The sequence below is a fragment of the Lutra lutra genome, chromosome 1 (assembly GCF_902655055.1).
Source record: "Lutra lutra chromosome 1, mLutLut1.2, whole genome shotgun sequence".
NCBI classification, from domain to species: domain Eukaryota; kingdom Metazoa; phylum Chordata; class Mammalia; order Carnivora; family Mustelidae; genus Lutra; species Lutra lutra.
The window spans coordinates 160,213,860-160,231,956 of record NC_062278.1 but is presented as its reverse complement, the minus strand read 5'-3'; the positions used below and the strand labels follow the sequence as shown (position 1 = coordinate 160,231,956).

The 18,097-nt window shown below is 35.0% G+C and overlaps 1 protein-coding gene across 50 annotated transcripts in view; it reads left to right on the top strand.

The window, feature by feature from the left end:
- CLASP2 (cytoplasmic linker associated protein 2) overlaps positions 1-18,097 on the top strand; it is a 181,691-nt gene that overhangs the window by 96,707 nt on the left and 66,887 nt on the right. For 18 of the 50 annotated variants that reach the window (XM_047741864.1, XM_047741823.1, XM_047741710.1 and 15 more), the window contains 6 exons: positions 459-514; positions 1,353-1,526; positions 8,941-8,964; positions 10,727-10,744; positions 12,839-12,940; positions 13,093-13,119. In XM_047741864.1, coding sequence (XP_047597820.1) covers positions 459-514; positions 1,353-1,526; positions 8,941-8,964; positions 10,727-10,744; positions 12,839-12,940; positions 13,093-13,119 — 401 coding nt within the window. The remainder of the gene's footprint in view (positions 1-458; positions 515-1,352; positions 1,527-8,940; positions 8,965-10,726; positions 10,745-12,838; positions 12,941-13,092; positions 13,120-18,097) is intronic. The other 32 variants (XM_047741930.1, XM_047741814.1, XM_047741915.1 and 29 more) reach the window with 5 other exon arrangements.

Genomic DNA, 18,097 nt, shown 5'->3' with positions numbered 1-18,097 from the left:
TGCCAGCGGCCACTAGCCAGTATGGCTTAGGTGAAAGGGGCTTTGGTCATGCTGAATTCCATGTGTGCTAGTGATAACTCTCTCTCTCCTCCTAAGGAAAACATCTTAGAATACAAATGTGGGAGTGTGCTTTATTGCATCCTCTGTGGTGAGCACTGTAATTGGTGCTGAGGACCAGAGTGAACAAAAGCAAGCTGGTTGCCTGTCTTGGTAGAGCTTACAATCTCTTCATTGCTAGTTACTTCATCTTTGCTTCGCAGATGAGATACCACTGATAGGTGACCACTGTTCTCAAGTGATTTGTAAAAGGAAAAATAAAATTAGAAGTAATAAAAAATAAAATAAAATTTTTATTTAAAAAAAATAAAATTCAGGAAACTCAATACTATTTCATTAATTGTTTTGAGAAGTGTAATAAATTACATCTTCTTACTAAGTCTTTTTTTGTTACCTTGCAGTCGCCCTTTTTCTTCCAAATGGTCTACAGCAAACCCATCAACTGTGGCTGGAAGAGGTAAACTGCCTTTTTAAGCAAGAGTCATAGCATATTTTACATAGAAACCTAACACCACATACATACGTTGTAGCTGTGTTTGTAGACTGTATACATATACTATACATAATATGTACAATGTAGTGTATACTATATATATATATATTACATAGTATATGGCATAATCCAAGTTCCCTGAAGCATTACTTACCCTTACTTGTGATGCACTCTGTTCTTCTCTTTTGTTTCAGTTCTTTACAGTGCTGGTCATGACCCACTCTGTTGATTTCACAGCCTGTTCATGGATCATAACTCACAGTGTATAAAACTCTTTATAAAACTGATAAACTAAAGACCAGAAATTTAATGACTTAATTTGCATTGCCTAAGAGTGGTAGAATCTGCATTACTCTGACTAACCATATCCTGGAGAAGTTCTCCCTGCATTTTTCTGATAGTAAAAAATAACAGTGTTGCCATCTGTTTATCATGTACAGTGCTTCATTTTCATGAATCAGTCGTGAGCACCATCTCTTGATCTACAAAATGGTTGTGTAAATTTTATAAAGGATATTTTTAAAGAATATTTATAAAGGAATTTTGTTTTCTCAATTTATGGAAGAGGAAAGTGAGGAAGAGGAGTGTTGAGAAAATTGTCCAAGAAGATGTAGTTGCAACAGGACTGAAATGGAAGCATTCTTACTTTAAAATACTGTAAAGTACTTTGTAGTGTTCATTTGTACCCTGCCTCCTTTTTGACCATTTGTCATTAGCTCATGACAGTTTCGGGTTTATATAATTTTCATGCTGTTCGCAGTGATTTAAATAACATAGGTTACCTATGCTTTGTTTCCCATAGTATCAGCAGGCAGCAGCAAAGCCAGTTCCCTTCCAGGAAGCCTGCAGCGTTCACGAAGTGACATTGATGTGAATGCTGCTGCTGGTGCTAAGGCACATCATGCTGCCGGGCAGTCTGTGCGAAGTGGACGGTTAGGTGCAGGTGCCCTGAATCCAGGTTCCTATGCATCACTAGGTAAGACAGCTCATTATGGGATATTCTACATTATGGTCTCAGTGAAGTCAGGATGGTGGTGATATCTTAATCATTTCTATTTCATCCTTGCTAGTTAAGGATAGTCCATATGTTTTAATATGAATCTATACTTAGAACACAATTCTAAGGTATTTAAGCTGCCTTGTTTTTACTTTTTCCTTTGTAATCCTCCTAATCATCTTGATCAGAGGAACAATTCTTGAGTCCATGATTTGCCTGTAGAATTTTCATAGTTCTGCACTACTGCCACATTTAACTACTGGTTACTAAGAAAGTTGGGAAGGGCTTTGGCCTTGTATCCATCCAGCTTCTCTTCCCTTACCAAAAAGTTAAAAGCCTTTGGGGATCTGGAGAAAATGCAAAGCTTAATTAAAATCAGAGTTTAATCATGTATTCCCAAAGCTATTTGGAATTTGTTTTTTATGTTTATCAACTTTATTATTAATTTTTTTTTAGTATATCTGTCTGTCTAAGTAATCTCTACGCCCAATGTAGGGCTTGAATTCATGACCCCGGGATCAAGAGCTGTGTGCTCTTCAGCTGAGATGGCCAGGCATTCTTTTGTTTATCAATGCTACAAGTTTGAGGCTGGTTATTCATTTTGCTTCTCTGTTTTTGTGCTTCATTTTTCTTTTCCTTGGGTAGTACTGGTAAAACACTAAGCAGGCAGCTCACTGGAGCACAGTAGGAAGTACAGAGATATTGGAATGAACTGTAGTACATGATAAAGTTGGCACAGCTACATTCAATGAGGAAAAGATAAATAATTCAGTAAATGGTGTTTAGACACATGGTTTACAATTTGGTATAAAATTAAGTTAGAACCAGAGCGCCTGGGTGGCTCAGTGGGTTAAAGCCTTTGCCTTAGGCTCAGGTTGTGATCCCAGAGTCCTGGGATCGAGCCCCACATCAGGCTCTCTGCTCAGCAGGGAGCCTGCTTCCTCCTCTCTCTCTCTGCCTGCCTCTCTGCCTACTTGTGGTCTCTATCTGTCAAATAAATAAATAAAAATCTTTATTAAAAAAATTAAGTTAGAACCATTTTTCACACCATATAAAAATTTATTCCAGATGACTGAGTTGAAAAATAGCTTGATAAAAAGAAATCTCAGGTTAGGGAAGGAATTTCTAAACATAAATACTGAAAAGTCGTGAGGGAAAAGTCCCTCTGATTTAAATTTTAAGTCTGAAAATATAAAATCAAGTGGCTAAAAAGCTAAAGGGGAGAAAGTTTTATCTCATACTACCAAAACAGCTAAAATGTCAGCAAGTTTTATGAGTCTATGAAAAACAGATGCACTTATATAGAAAAATAGTCTACGTATATCAAAATTGTCCTCTCAAAACACCAGAACAAATGTTGAATCTTAGCTGGACTCAAACAAGTGCAAATTGAAAGAATGTAAATAAAAATTTAGGATTAGTGCCTGATGCTGATAAAAAAAATACAGTTAAAAAGTGCTGATGTGAATTAAACATGGAACACTTTTTCTAAGTTGCAATTTAGTAATACCATGAAGCTTTTCTTCATTATTATTATTATTTATTATTTATTATTGAAATAAAATTGACATACAATATAATACTAGTTTCACAGGTACCACCTATTGATTCAACAATTGTATACATTACTCAGTGCTCACCACAATAAGTATAGTCACCATATAATGTTATTACAATATTATTGAATTCATGAAGCTAAATATTCAGAATTCATTTATTATTATTTATTTTATTTTATTTTTTTTAAAGAGTGCAAGCATGAGCAGGACCAGGGAGGGGCACAGAGAGGGGGAAAAGAGAATCTTAAGCAGCCTGTACATCCAGCGCAGACTCTGACACAGGGCTCAGTCTCATGAACCTGAGATCATGACCTGAGCCAAAATCAAGAGTCGGATGCTTAACCGACCGAGCCACCAAGGTGCCCCTAAATGTTCAGAATTTAGATCTAGTAATTCAGTTTTTGTAGATAATTATGCAAGAAATAAAAAAGAATATTCATCGTATTTTTAATAATAGATGTTATTAGAGTCAACCTTGTTCTGTAACAAAAGGGGTATGATTAAATTATACATACTTATAAATACTATGCAGCCATTAACAAGTAACATTTTCAACAAAGATCAAATGATCCTATCAAATGAGTGATACTTTCATCATTTTGTATAAAATTATACACAGATAAATACACATTTATTAAACAAAGATGTTAACAAGGATGTCAACAGTGGGTTGTTCAGTGCTTTTAATTTTCATAAAACTTTTCTGCATTAGAAACATTACTGGGGGGGGCACCTGGGTGGCTCAGTGGGTTAAAGCCTCTGCCTTCGGCTCAGGTCATGATCTCAGGGTCCTGGGATCGAGCCCCAAATCGGGCTCTCTGCTCAGTAGGGAGCCTGCTTCCTCCTCTCTCTCTCTCTGCCTGCTGCTCTGCCTACTTGTGATCTCTTATCTGTCAAATAAATAAATAAAATCTTAAAAAAAAAAAAAGAAAGAAACATTACTGGGAATGCAGTGTTACTTCAGTATATGAAAATGAATCAATTAAATACATTTTATTAATAGAATAAAGGACATAAACCACCTAATTATTTCAGTACATGCAGAAAAGGCATTTTACAAAGCCTAAGACCTTTTCATGATAAAAAATAATCAACAAACTAGGAGTAGAAGGGAAATTTGTGAACCTGGTAAAGAGCATCTATGAAAAATCCACAGCTAATACCATACTTAATGTGAAAGACTGGATGTTTTCTCCCAAGATTAGCAAGATAAGGATGTCTACTCTTGCCCTTCCTAACGTTACCATGGAGGTTCTAGCTAGGTCATTAGGGCAAGCAAAAGAAATAAGATGTATCCAAATTGGAAGAAAAGTAAAACTGTCTGTATTTGCAGAAAACATGACCTTATATTGAGAAAATCCTAAGGCATCCACAAAAAAAACTGTTAGAGCTTAATAATGAGTTCAGCAAGGCTGCAGAATATAAGATCAATATACAAAACTCAGTTAAGTTTCTAAATGCTAGTGATAAATAATTTGAAAATAAATACCAATTGTAGTAGCATCAAAAAGAATAAAATACTTAGGAATTAATAGTAACAAAAGAAATGTAAAACTTCTCTAGGAAAAATCACTCCTGTATTTTTTCTTTATTCTTAACACTCATAATACTGCTGGCACCAGATTTGTTGGTTTTCCACACCAACCAGTTCTACAGCTGGATGTCCTACGTTTCAATTCAGCTCTAACTCTAGCCATAATTAGCATAGACCTCACAGATTAAGGGCTCAGTTCTATAAGACTGCCCCTGCCAGCCCCCATCCCCACTCTTCAGACATCAATTGCATATCCAGGTCGTCACCGGTGCTTCTGACCAAATGGACTATAATCAGAGGTTCTGATAACCTCCTCTTCAGGTTCAGTTAATTTGCTAGAGTGACTCACAAAACTCGAGAAAACAGTCTACTTATTAGACTGCTAGTTTGTTACAAAGGACTTGTAAAAGATTTGAATGGGCAGCCAGATGAAGAGATACATGAGGCAAGGTCTGGAAGGGTACAAAGCCCAGGAGTTTTTGTTCCCATGGAGTTATATTGTGCCACCCTCCTGGCACATTAACCAAACCAGAAAGTCTCTGAACCTTGTACTTTGGTGATTTTTAGGGACGCTTCATCACATAGGTATGATCAGTCATTAACTAAGTCTTCAGTTTTTCTCCCTTTCCCAGAAGAGGGAGAATGCCTAAAAATTCCGAGCTTCTAATCATGCTTCTTCATCTCTCTGGTGACCAGCCTCCGTTCTCTCCAGGAGCACACCAGGAATCACCTCATTAAAACAAGACACTGCTTTCACTCAGAAAATTACAAGGGTCTTAAGTCAAGGTATCTGTGTCAGGTACCAGGGTCAAAGACCAAATATTAGAACAAAAAAGATACTCTTAGTGCTTTTGTAATTTGGGAAATTATGAAGGTCTTAGGAACTCTGTGTGAGGAACCAGAGGACAGAGAACCAAGAGCAAAAAATTTTTATATGTATATTTTCACACTTGTTCACTGGAAACTACAATACATTGTTAAAAATCTAAATTAATGGAAAGACACCCAGCTTCTTTAAAGATTTACTACTGGGGGTGCCTGGGTGGCTTAGTCGATTGAGCATCCAACTCTTCGTTTCAGCTCAGGTCATGTTCTCATGGGTCATGAGATCTAGTCCCACCTTGGGCTCTGTGCTTAGCAGGGAGTCTGCTGGAAATTCTCTCCTTCTCCCCCACTGCACTTGCTCATGCTCTCTCTTTCTCAAATCCTTAAAAAATTAAAGACTTGGCATTGTTAAGATCACAAATTGACCTATAGATTTAATGCAATCCCTGTCAAAAGTCCAGATGCCTTGTTATGGACATTGACACACACATCCTAAAATCCATGTGAAAATGCAGGGAATCCAAAATAGATGAAACGATTTTGAGAAAGAACAATCTTGAAAAAGTTGGTTGGATTCACACTTTCCACTCTAAAAACTTATTCAGAGCTACAGTAATCAAGCCTCTGTAGTATGGGCTTAAGGATAGATATATAGTCCAATGAAGTGGAGTTGAGGAGCAGAAATAAACCTGTATATTTATGATCAGTTGATTTTTTTCACAAGGGTGCCAAGACCGTTCACTGGGGAAAGAATTCATTTCAACAAATGGTGCTGAAGCAACTAGATAGCTACTTGCCAAGGAATGCATTTGGATCCCTACCTCACACCATATCCAGAAAGTTAACTCAAAATGGATCAAAGACCCAAATGTAAGAGCTAAAACTGTAAAACACTTGGAAGAAAACATAGGTGTAAATTTTTTAAGTGATGTTTTCTTAGATACTACACCACACACACAGACAACATAGGAAAGGATAGATAAACTGGGCTTCATCAAAATTTAAAACTTTAGTGCTTCCAAAGGCACCATCAAGAAAGTGAAAGGACAGCATAGAGGAGGAGAGAAAACGTTTCAAATCACATAACTGATATTAGGGACTTCTATTCCAATTACATGAAGAACTCTTATAACTCAGTAACAAAGACAATTCAATTTAAAAGTGTGCAAAAGATTTGAATAGACATTTCTCTAAAGACAACATACAGATTGCCAGTAAGTGCATGAAAAGATGCCTAACATTATTAGTCATTAGGAAAGTGCAAATCAAAAGCATAATAAGAGGGCACCTGGGTGGCTCAGTTGGTTGGACGACTGCCTTCGGCTCAGGTCATGATCCCGGACTTCCAGGATCGAGTTCCGCTTCGGGCTCCCAGCTCTTTGGGGAGTCTGCTTCTCACTCTGACCTTCTCCTCTCTCATGCTCTTTCTCACTCATTCTCTCTCAAATAAATAAAAATCTTTAAAAAAAAAAGCATAATAAGATACCACTTTATTCATGAAGAGGGCTGTTATCAAAGAGATGGACAATAACAAATGCTTGTGAGGATATGGAGAAATTAGAACCCTCATGCAGTGATGTTAAGAATGTAGAATAGTGGAATTGCTATGGCAACAGCTTGGGGGTTTCTCAAAAGTGAAACAGAGTTATCAGCTGACCAGCAGTTCCATTCCTAGCTAGTATGTTCCAAAATAATATGAAGAATATGTTATGAAAATGTGTACATGAATCTTCATAGCAACAGTATTCATAATAGCCATGGAAACAACCCAAATGTCCATCAGCTGATGAATGGTTAAATAGATATTGTTAAATAGAGTGGAATATTATTCAGCCATAAAAAGGAATATGTTACATAAAAGTACTAAAGCATGCTTCAGGATGGGTGGACATTTGTTGTTTGGTTCCACTTACATGCAATGTCTAGAGTAGATAGATCCACAGAAAAAGAAAGTAAATTAGTTGCCAAGGGCAAAGAGGGGAATAGAGAATGACTCCTAACAGGATTTCTTTTGGGGGTGATAAAAACTTTTTAGAATTAGTGAATAAGAGTTGTTCAACCTATTAATACACTAAAGATATTGAATTGTATAGCATAAAAGGTTAATTTTATGATACATAAATTACAGCTTTTTTTTAGTAGGGAAGAAACTGGAAAACATAAAATGTATTTATCTGGAGTCTTAAAAATGTGGTATTTAGCATCTATTATTTTATTACCAGAAAAATACAATATTTGAAATGTTTCGGTGTGAACTAGGAAGGCAATTTGTAACAACTTTTTTTTTTCATAAGAACGTGCTGTGAGATTGACTTAATTAGTTTCTTTTAGTTTTTTAAGGTTTGAATTGCACATTTACTTCATTACAGAAGGGAAAGATGTCCCTCTATCCTCTTTTTCTGGCCCATGTTTACACTCAGAGGCAATGAACTCCTTGCCTTTGGCTCTTTCCAGGGCCTGGATAATGGATTTTCTCATTCTTTTTCTGTTTCTCTATTTCTTCCTTCCTTTTTTTGTCTCTCTCCCTCTCCCCTATTCTCCTCCCTCCCCCCTCTTCTGCTTCTCTCCTTCTCTTCTCTGCCTCCCTTTCCCCACTACCCGCCTCTCCCTCCATCAGCTTTCTTATACACATGAGACTGATGTATTCTGTTTTCTTCTGCTTTGAGCCTTGCTTGTCATGGCTGAACATTTATTGATCAGAGGGAGTGTTCCATTGTTTTTCAGCAAACACTTAATGAGCACTTCTGTTTTTGCCAGGCACCCCATTAGGTCATGGAGATCCAGAAATAGATGCTTTTGTACTCAGGAGTCTCTCAGTCTAGTGGTATATTGCTAAAGGATGAGCAGCTGAAAATCTTGTTGCATTTTATGCATTTAGAATTTGAAGTCCCAGTGAGACATCAGACTGGAGGTGTTAAGGAGTTGTAGTATAATGAGAAAGAGAGGTACAGTGGCATCAAGATGGTATGGTAATGGAACTCGGGAGAAAGATGTGTGCTTGTGAGATTGGATTTGGAAGTCATTAGAGACTTTTCTTACTATAATCTTGCAGTGTTTAAACTTAGTTCATTACTTAAAGCAGTTGCTACTAGGTTTTCTTCTCCCAGTTTCTTTGGGAATGGGGAGAATGGGGAATGGGAATACGATGAGTGTTTGATGTCAGGAAACTCAGAAGACCAAAGCAAGAGGTCTGCCTGATGGTGGCAAGGGTACCAAGCTGGGATATGGGCTTCACTAACTTCTCACTCTAGGCAAGTGAAAATCAAACTCATTATCTTTGTTTTTGTATCTTTTTCTCACAAAGGAACCTCATCTTGTTTAAATCTCCTAGTATGTTTTAATTGAGTACAAGTTTCATATACGTGTCTGTACTATGAATTCTGTCTTCTTAAAAATAATGTCCTAGGGATTTTAAAATCATATTTTTCTAACATACTGAGTTTTCCTCTGTTCTTTGCTTGCTCTTTCATCAAAGAGGATACTTCTGACAAGATGGATGGTAAGAACTTACTTTTCTAATTCTACTAAAGATTTTTATGGCTCTTGGATTCTGTATAATATCTTCATTCTCTTTTCAAAAATATACTGCTTATTTTCTAGCAATCTTAATGTAAAAGTGGCTACCTAATTCTCTAAAATTTTGGGTTAAGCATATTCATTTTTGGGTTTCCCATTCTATTCAAATACTAGGATACTGTTTCTTTTAAGTTAAATCAGTTATCTTAAAATTTTTTACCTTAGCTCATAGAAATACTCTTGATTTCTCAAGTCTCTCTCTGAAATAGAATCAGAATCATAAGAATGGAAAGAAATCTCATAAGTCATTTGATTGAACTCTTTAGTTTACTAACTGTGATACGGAGAGAGACAAATCAGATATTTTACAGATTCATGTGGTTATTTGTGAAAACAAAATGCAAGTTACAATGCTGTCTTTTTAAGAACAAATTTAAAACTAACATTTAATCAGGACTGAACTTTTTTTTGTTTGAAAAGTTTTGCCTTTTTAATCTCAGTATTAAGTGATTATAGTTTATACTTGCTTGGTTCAGTGTGGTATTTTTATCTTTATGGTATTTGTCAGATACTACATGGCATATTATCTACATTTTCCCTTCACTTCATCAGATACCATACTGTTGTCTAGGAACTTGAGCTTTTTTTAAGAACTTGTAAGAAGATACTGAATCTGTAAGTCTTAGTAGGAGATCTAGGAAAGGTGGGAAATTGTATGTTTTTCTGTCAATTATTATATAAGCTCTTAAATAGATACATCTTCCATTCTGATGAAATGGGAGATTTATTTCATCTTGGGTTGGTACATGACTGTTACTTATATTGTCTCTATGTTCCTCTGGATGTTTAATGTCTCTCATAAGTTAAAAAAATTATTGAATGAAATGAAAACCCACCACAAGATAGTTTCTGTATTTTAAACACTTTATGGTATCATTTCTCACACTGGAATTCTGTGTCCTTAAACTATTCTCACTTTCCAGATTAAGATCTTTTTTTGTTTGGCTCAGAAACATCAACCTATTTGAAGAATCATCTGTGTCATGTGATGTGTTACTCTCACCTGATGTTCAGTCCTGTGTTTAAAAAAGAAATCTGTCTATACACATACAGAGATACATCTATTATTGCACAGAGTTGTGACATTTTTACCTGGGGCTAATAATACATTATGTGTTAGTATAGAGTTGTGACATTTTCACTTGTTCATTTCTGCTACTTTTCATTGACATCTTAGAGAGCACATATATAAATGTTGAGTAAATAGCTGATGGATTGATAGGTCTTTGTAATGCTTTAATGAAGATACTGCATTAATGAGGTCTACATCATGGATTTGACTTCTATGTTTGTCAGTTAGCTCTTCTAGTTCTTTTATGGACAACTTTTTGAAAATGCACAAAAAATATTCTTATTTTGTAAAAACCTTCATTTCAGAAAGTAATGACAGGGTTATGTCTTTCTTGAGGGATTACCTTCCATAATTTTCTTCACCATTTCACATTTTGAGTATGAAATGGAGCAGATAAAAGTGCTGTGAAATTTCGCCATTTTCATTTGTCTAGTTTTAACCTTTTCTTGTGCTGTGGATCATTAGATGGCCTCAAATTTTGGGTAAGGCTATAAGACTAAGAGATATTTTTTTCACTCTTTCATTTTAGTCTTGGGTGGGAGGTGCAAGTAGGTCTTAGCATCAGCATCGGCAGAATTTGTTGAAATGTTATTGTTTTATTTCTCTTATTTAGGAGCAACATCCGAAGATGGTAAGAATTATACATTTTGTTAGTAACACAAATACCTCTACATTAACATTTTCATTAGTAGGAATTAAATATTAAAAACTAACATGGGCTTTTTTTTTTTTTTTTGCAAAACTATATAATTTGCCAGCTGTGGTAGCATCTACATTTTATGTTTGGTTGTGTTAGTTACACTTGTGAATTTTTTTCCTTTAGTTCTTCATTTGGAGTTTTGCTTTGTATCTTGGATCATCTCATGCTGGAAAACATAATTTCTTAACATGTTTAATAATTTCTAGTATAAAGTTAGTAAACAATTTTTTTTCCTGTAGCGTCATTAGTGCTTTTCCTTATTTTTATGTTTTGCTTTTTAATTTATGCTAATTCATTTATACTTTGGGGGAGCATGCTCCATTGCTGTATCATGGGAGTTTAAATGCATTTATTTAGTCTGCTTTTAAGTGTGTCTTTGATTTAGAATCAGTGGAGAATTGCATATATGATTTGAATTTGAGATGACAAAAAACTTGCTAGATACACTACTCTATTTTATTGAGCCAGTTTACTTTAAGAAAATATTTATTGTTTTTGAATTTGTAGAAAGAAAAAAATTCAGTTTTTTAATTTATATTGCCTGAAGGCTGTCTTGTTAAACCTCTGATTTTGAAACACACTTCTTTTTCTCCTAAGTTTTACATGGATGACCTTTTCTTGTGATATAAAACCAAGTATATTTAACAATTTTAATCTCCTACCTACTCTGATATATTTGAAATATTTCTTATTTTTCATATCAGTTGGAGTACTCTATAAAAATGGTTTCTGGCACTGTGACATTGTAATTTAGAACAACAGTATCAAAAATACCTGTCCTGATTTCTTTGTTATATTGGATAAATTTTCCATTTCAAAAATAATAATTTTGTCTTTCTGTTTTACTTCTTAGTCGGGAGAACATTGTATCCTACCTCTAAACAGACTCTGTAAAAGGGTGAAAGGCCTGAACTATGGGCTTATTCAGGGCCTTGAAGAATTGAGAATGCTAAACTCACCACCTAGAGTTCTGGTTTTGCTTCTGTTGTATTCCTGGTTTTTAATCACTCTTATCTTCCATCACTCATTTCTTAATTTTATAGTTTCTCCTTACTCTTCATTATTTTTTCCTAGTTAATATAGCCATATCAGGCTATCCAGTATAATGATTGCCCTACAAATTGTTTCTTTTAACTGAGCAGGATTCTGAGCCCTTCTTTATGATTGTGTTTAGTATTGGTTCTGATTTGAGATGGTTGAGACTGCTTGAGAATACCATAGTACCTACTAGTAATATACTTTTGTTTTTGCTAATGACACTTTACTTAGGTACTTTGATCAACATTATCTCCTTTGCTTAGAAGCTCTAGAAATAGATGTTTGTGGCTTGATTTTGTGGAGGGGGATGAGACATTGGTAGAGGAGAAGGGAGTTATGCTGAGAAAAGTGCCAACACTTATGTGATAGGTATTTCCTCAAATCATTTTATAAATGAAATTGATTGGGGGAAAAGAATCATAAATGTGTCCATATTTGTCTGTAGTAATCTGATGTTTAGCACAGGATAAAAATATTAAATATTTTACCTAATATTACCTCTTCTTGCAAATCCCTTTTAGAAGTATGTTTTCAGTCAAAAGAATTGTTTGGATAGTTGTTTCTAATAAGATTAGACTGATATTTATAAAACCATAAGCTGTATTTGAGAATAAACTAAATTTCATGGAAACTGAAATCTTAGAATTGGAACTGCCAATTAAGAAACAAGTAACATGCCTGTGGTAATTATCTCAATTATGACTCTACTGAACTAATCTCAAACTAAGAATGGAAATCTTCTAGTTTGACTTTACTTTTACCCTTGAAGGAAAGTTAGCTTATGGTGCAACACATAAAAGGCAGTACGTATTTTAAAAATTTTAAGAGAAGTATCACCTGTCAGTGATGGTTATGTTGTTAACAAAACTTAACAATACTTGAAAAGCACACCCAATTAGAAAATTATAGTGAGATTTTTTTTTTCCTCATTACTAAATATCATTATAGAAAAATGTCTTTAATTACATAAATAATTTTATTCCTTAGGCCGGGTAAGAGCAAAGCTTTCAGCACCACTTGCTGGCATGGGAAATGCCAAGACAGATTCTCGAGGAAGAAGTCGAACAAAAATGGTGTCTCAGTCACAGCGTACGTATTGCCTGAGTTTTCCTGGATTTATAATACACTAGGATAAGTGTGTTGCTTGTATATGATTGTATTAGGAGATTGACCAGTGGATAAAGACAAAGCTAACTTCAAAAAAGACAAGCCACATACTGAGTTCTTGTTCTGTACTTTAGGTTCATCATCACCTGACAAAAATGAAGGTATTTTTTTTTCAATGTTTTGGATCAGTTGTTGTGCATGTTTTGGAATTTTTTTGAGTGGGTGTTGTCTTGTCTTTGGTGTGTTACTAGGGCTGCATCATTGATATCCACCCCTTAGAAAGAAAAAACTTCATCTGCTGTACAAAGTTTTGCATGGAGATATTCTAAGTAGCACAAATCTCTTAGCATTAAGGTTTTCAAAGACTATGCAGAAACTTGCAAATGTAGAAAATTGTGCTTTTTAGGAGCAAAATAATTGCCATATGTTAGCATCTAATCTGGTTGCACCTAGCTAATCCTATTCAAGGACAGATATGTGTGTCTTCGTACTCTCCCCAAAATCTATTAGAATATGGTTAGCATTTTTGGCAGGTATATACTGATTCATAGTGAGGAAACATAAGATGACCAGTTCTGTTATATTTCTTATTAAATTTAAGATTTATATTTTTACTGTTTCATTGGGAGCTGAGTTCCTCATAAGCACAATTATTAAAAAGCACAATTTTGAGGTCTAGGTAAAATGAATGATTCATTTCTACATGTTCCAGAATAATAACCCATACATTTATGGCATTATTAATTTAAGAGTTTGTTCCTATTCTTTCTTTATCAAGAGATTTTCATTAGCACTTAGCTCTAAAAACAGGATTTTTTTTTCTAAGGAAGCAACTGGGGGTTATTCTGCATACTTGGCTATTTTGAAAAGAAGTATATATAACTGTCTTCCATGGTGGTGTAGGTGATTTATCAAGATATAGATGTCCCATTTGTCTGTTTTTAGTTTGATTCCCAAATCTTGGAATTAGGGAAAACAGCTAGGCTTGGAGGGGGCCAGGTGGTGATTACACAAGTCCTACCAGCAGTTTTTCCTTTTCTTCTCTTTCCAAAGTCAAAAAATCCAGACAGAGAAATGATGGGAATATTAATAAGAGCCCCCAAAATAAGGAAATGCTTGGTAAAATTGGTTTGCAAATTGATGATTATTTATAAGTAAGAAAAATGGAAAATGCCCTCTGGGTAAGGGCTCTTCCAAATTCCACATTAGGAATAGATCATATCACATTCTCCCCTGATTTTTAATTTCTTTTTCTGTATTTTTAGAATAATTTTCTTAAGTAGTTCAGTCTTTAGCAGTTATAGCATAGTTGGTTAGCCATGCTACTCCAAATGTAGCATCAGCATCACCTGGGAGCTAGTTAGAAATGCACAGTGCCACCACAATGTCCTGGATTCAGTCTTTTTAACAAGACCACCAAGTGATTTGTGTATAATAAAGTCTCAGAAGTATCTGATTTAGATCATGCACTCTGGAGCCATATTACCCACATATGAATCATAGCTCTTCCAGTCTACGTAACGTTGCTGTATTTCTGTATATTTATCTATAAAATGAGGAGAATAATCTCAGAGGAGGAGATCCTCCGAGATTGTAGTGAGGATTAAACATTACAGTGCATTTAATGTACTTTAAGATGGTATCTGGGCCCAGAATAAGCACTCTGTATTTCAGCTGATAAATTGTCCTCCCTGTTATTATTAACCTAACGTCAACTGAATTTTAAACTCTTGTTGTGTACTTTTGTACGTTGTTTATGTATGGCCTTTGGGAAACAAATAAAAAATGATAATGTTAGGAAACTTAAAGCATAAAGAAGAATAAAGATAGCAACCCAAAACTGTCTGTATCCAGTATCTTAAGGATAAAATTTAATTTGATGTGAGCTATTTTATTTAGTTCTTTTCTAAAGTAATACGAAAACAACTTGTGACAGAGATTTAAAGTGCTTTGCGTATGGTTTTCTAATATATTACCTAAGGACCTCCCTTTTAGGTATATTGTAATTACTGATCACTTCAGTAAGATTTGGAATAACTTTTTTACATTTGGTTTTTCACTTTGAAACCCAGTCTACAATACTTCAAATCCTCTCCTGACGTATGAGAACATAATGATAGGCTTTTTAGACCTGGTAGGATTTTAAGATCAGAAGACCCTCACTATGAAATCACTTGGGTTTTAAATCATATTGGAGAGGTTTTTGTTTGCTTGCTTGCTTATTTATTTGAATGACTGTATATTCCATTCCAGATTCTTTCGAAAACAGAAATTGTGGCCCTATATGATTTGATGCAAGTTTCTTTACAACATATTTGCACAGAAATATTGCTGTGACCTCCGTATTCACTTTGTTGGGAAGTAATTCATTAGGGTTTGCATGATCTTTTCAAATTTTTATGTTACCATTTAGGGGGAAAAGAAAATCTCTTGGGTCAAAGCAGGTGTATTCTGATGACTAACCAAAATAAATAAAAGCAGACCCAATGGAGAGACTTCCGGATTTATATTTACATAAGGATGGTGTCTTTTGTTATTGTTGGTAGTGACTGGTTTTGTACAAATGACTGTACAGCCTGTCAGAAACTTGGTCTCTTCACCCCAACCCCTGCCGTTTTTTTTTTGTTTTGTTTTCCTGTGCATCTTAAAAAAAAATTTGTAGCTTTTTCATGTAAGCTTTCTTCAGCTATAAGATACTATAGTTCTTCTTTACCTGTACTTTTAAATTAAATGTTTAAATGCTTAAAAGTTAAACATTTAATTATTTAGATTATAGGCTATTAGTAAAAGAAAAGCTGAAGAATTTACATTTACTTTTGCAACTTCATTTCATCTGCTTTGTACATGAGTCTCTGATTTCAGCTGTAAAAGCTACTTAAATGTACTGCTTTTGTTACAGACGTCTATGGCTTAGGGATTTTTCTTTTAAGGTTTGCTTTTTTTTGCTTTAGGGTTTTTTATTTTCTAAGAACTGACTAAAGCTTTCTTATTTCCATCTGCCATTCATTTTAAATCTGCTCCTTCCCTCTTCGTGGATTATAACCCTTACCCTAATTCTGCCTTTACACTTGTTCAGGATCACAATCTGCTAATACCATTGGTGGTAAGAATCTATAGACTTTATGTGTGCATCTATTGTTTGATCATATTTTCATTATTGAGAATGGGTTCTATTCAGCAGAAATTCTCAACATAAAATTCCATCATTGTGTAGCCATATTGGAGCAAAAATTGCCAATTATCTTTGGCCTGTCTTTATTTTATTACCAAAACCTTCAATTGTTGAAATTATCCAAGTCGATCCCACAGGTTTAGATATTCAAAAGCAAAGGAGCTTTAGTAATGCCTTGAAAATACCTCGTAAAAAGTATAAAATGTTAGTTTGAAAACTTTAGGTAGCACAAGAGAAATTAGGTATCCCATTTCAAGTTTTACAATTATTTTCCAGTAGCATGCTATTCTCTTTTCTTTTCTAGCATGCCCCTTTTCTTCAACTCTTTGGTTTTCTTATTAGTATTTAGCCTAGGTAGTCCTTGGGTGGGGAAAAAGCCTTGATATTTTCTCTAAGTACGAATAATTACAAAATGAGTCACAGGGATTGGAAGTATCACACTGTTAGTAGGGGATTGGAGTCAGTGGAGAAGAGAGGGTAATAGTGAAAATGAAATGAGCACTGCCAATTTTCTTTTCTAGGAGAGGGTATGAATGAATTTAAATACAGAAAGAGTGCGCTTGCAAAATTTTGATAAACACAGTTAACCTACAAATAGGTGAAGTGATTACTCTGCCTCTGTACTGCATGTTTCCGCTCTGCTGAATAGACCTACTTTTCAAGGAGTTCTTAGTCTCCTACCAACACCTCTATCCCTTGAATTTATATTAGTTTTAACAGAATACCATATTGTACGTGTTCATTCAGTTCATTATTTGTACTTTAATATTGTTGCAAGTGTTCCCATAAAATATTCCATTGGCTTATCTTGCATTGTGAGTTTGTGGCATGTTGGGTGTTTGGATGTTTCGGTGTGTATGTTTAGTTTAGATACTGCATGGAGAAAATAGGTGCCTTGTGGGTATCCTTAAGGTTATAACTGAAAAAAATCTGACTTGAAGATTTTTCACCTGAAACACCAAGAAACAATTCAAATGAGGCATTGTTTTAAAGTAAAACTGAATAATTTCCCTGTAATAATTTAGAATTCCTTCTACTCAAGTTAATTGTTAATTTCATTGGAAGTACTACTTTGTTTTAAACAGTATTGCTATAACCAGTGGAAGATAATTTTCATTTTGTGTGCTGGTAGAGTTTAGGAATTAAGCATGAATTTAAATTGTATTTAGTAAGACCATGCCAAGAAAACTATGGTGAGGGTCACAATCAGCAGCCCATGGACCACATCCAACCTACCTCTATTCATGTATTGTTTGGTCTACACAACATGATAAAAGTGAGAAAATTTCAAAGGTTTCATTTTCTTAAAAAACCCTAAAACCTGGCTGGTTTTAGGGTTTTTTAACTGTGAAGTCACCCCCCCCTTACACTCAGTGCTCCTCCCTCATTAACATCTTCTGTTTGACCACATTGGCATTTGAGTCTTTAGGTTTTGCTCTGTGAAAATGAAGCATGATTGGGTAAGATTATACAAGGTGAGCAGTGACTGCCCTGTTGGTTAAGACAAGTGATGCCCAACAAAGGGGAAAAGTAGCTTTCATAAAGAGTTGCTTTCATTTGTCTAAGTGTAAGTTTAACTTTTCTGTAGTGCTGCCGTTCAGAATGTAGAGTTAAATTTTATCTTTGAGTTATCTAGTTTGTTTTCCCATTCAGTGAAGACGTGAAATATTTTGTTTGACAAGGATCTCATTTCCTTAAAAGTTAACCCATGCAATTCTAATTTAAAACCGTGTTTCTTAACTTTTTTTTTAGCCCTTGCCCCAGTCTGTGAGATTTTGTGCAGCTCCCTCTCTCTTTTCCCCTGACCACATATCCTCTGCCTTCCAAGACTGAGAATTGCTAGTTTAGAAAGGGTCTGACTTCTCTGACATTTGCTCAAAGTTCTTTTCTACTCCCAGTACCCCTACATCTACATCCTAGGCATGGCCACCCAAGAGCTCTTTGCTGTTGGAAAATAGCAAGAAGCA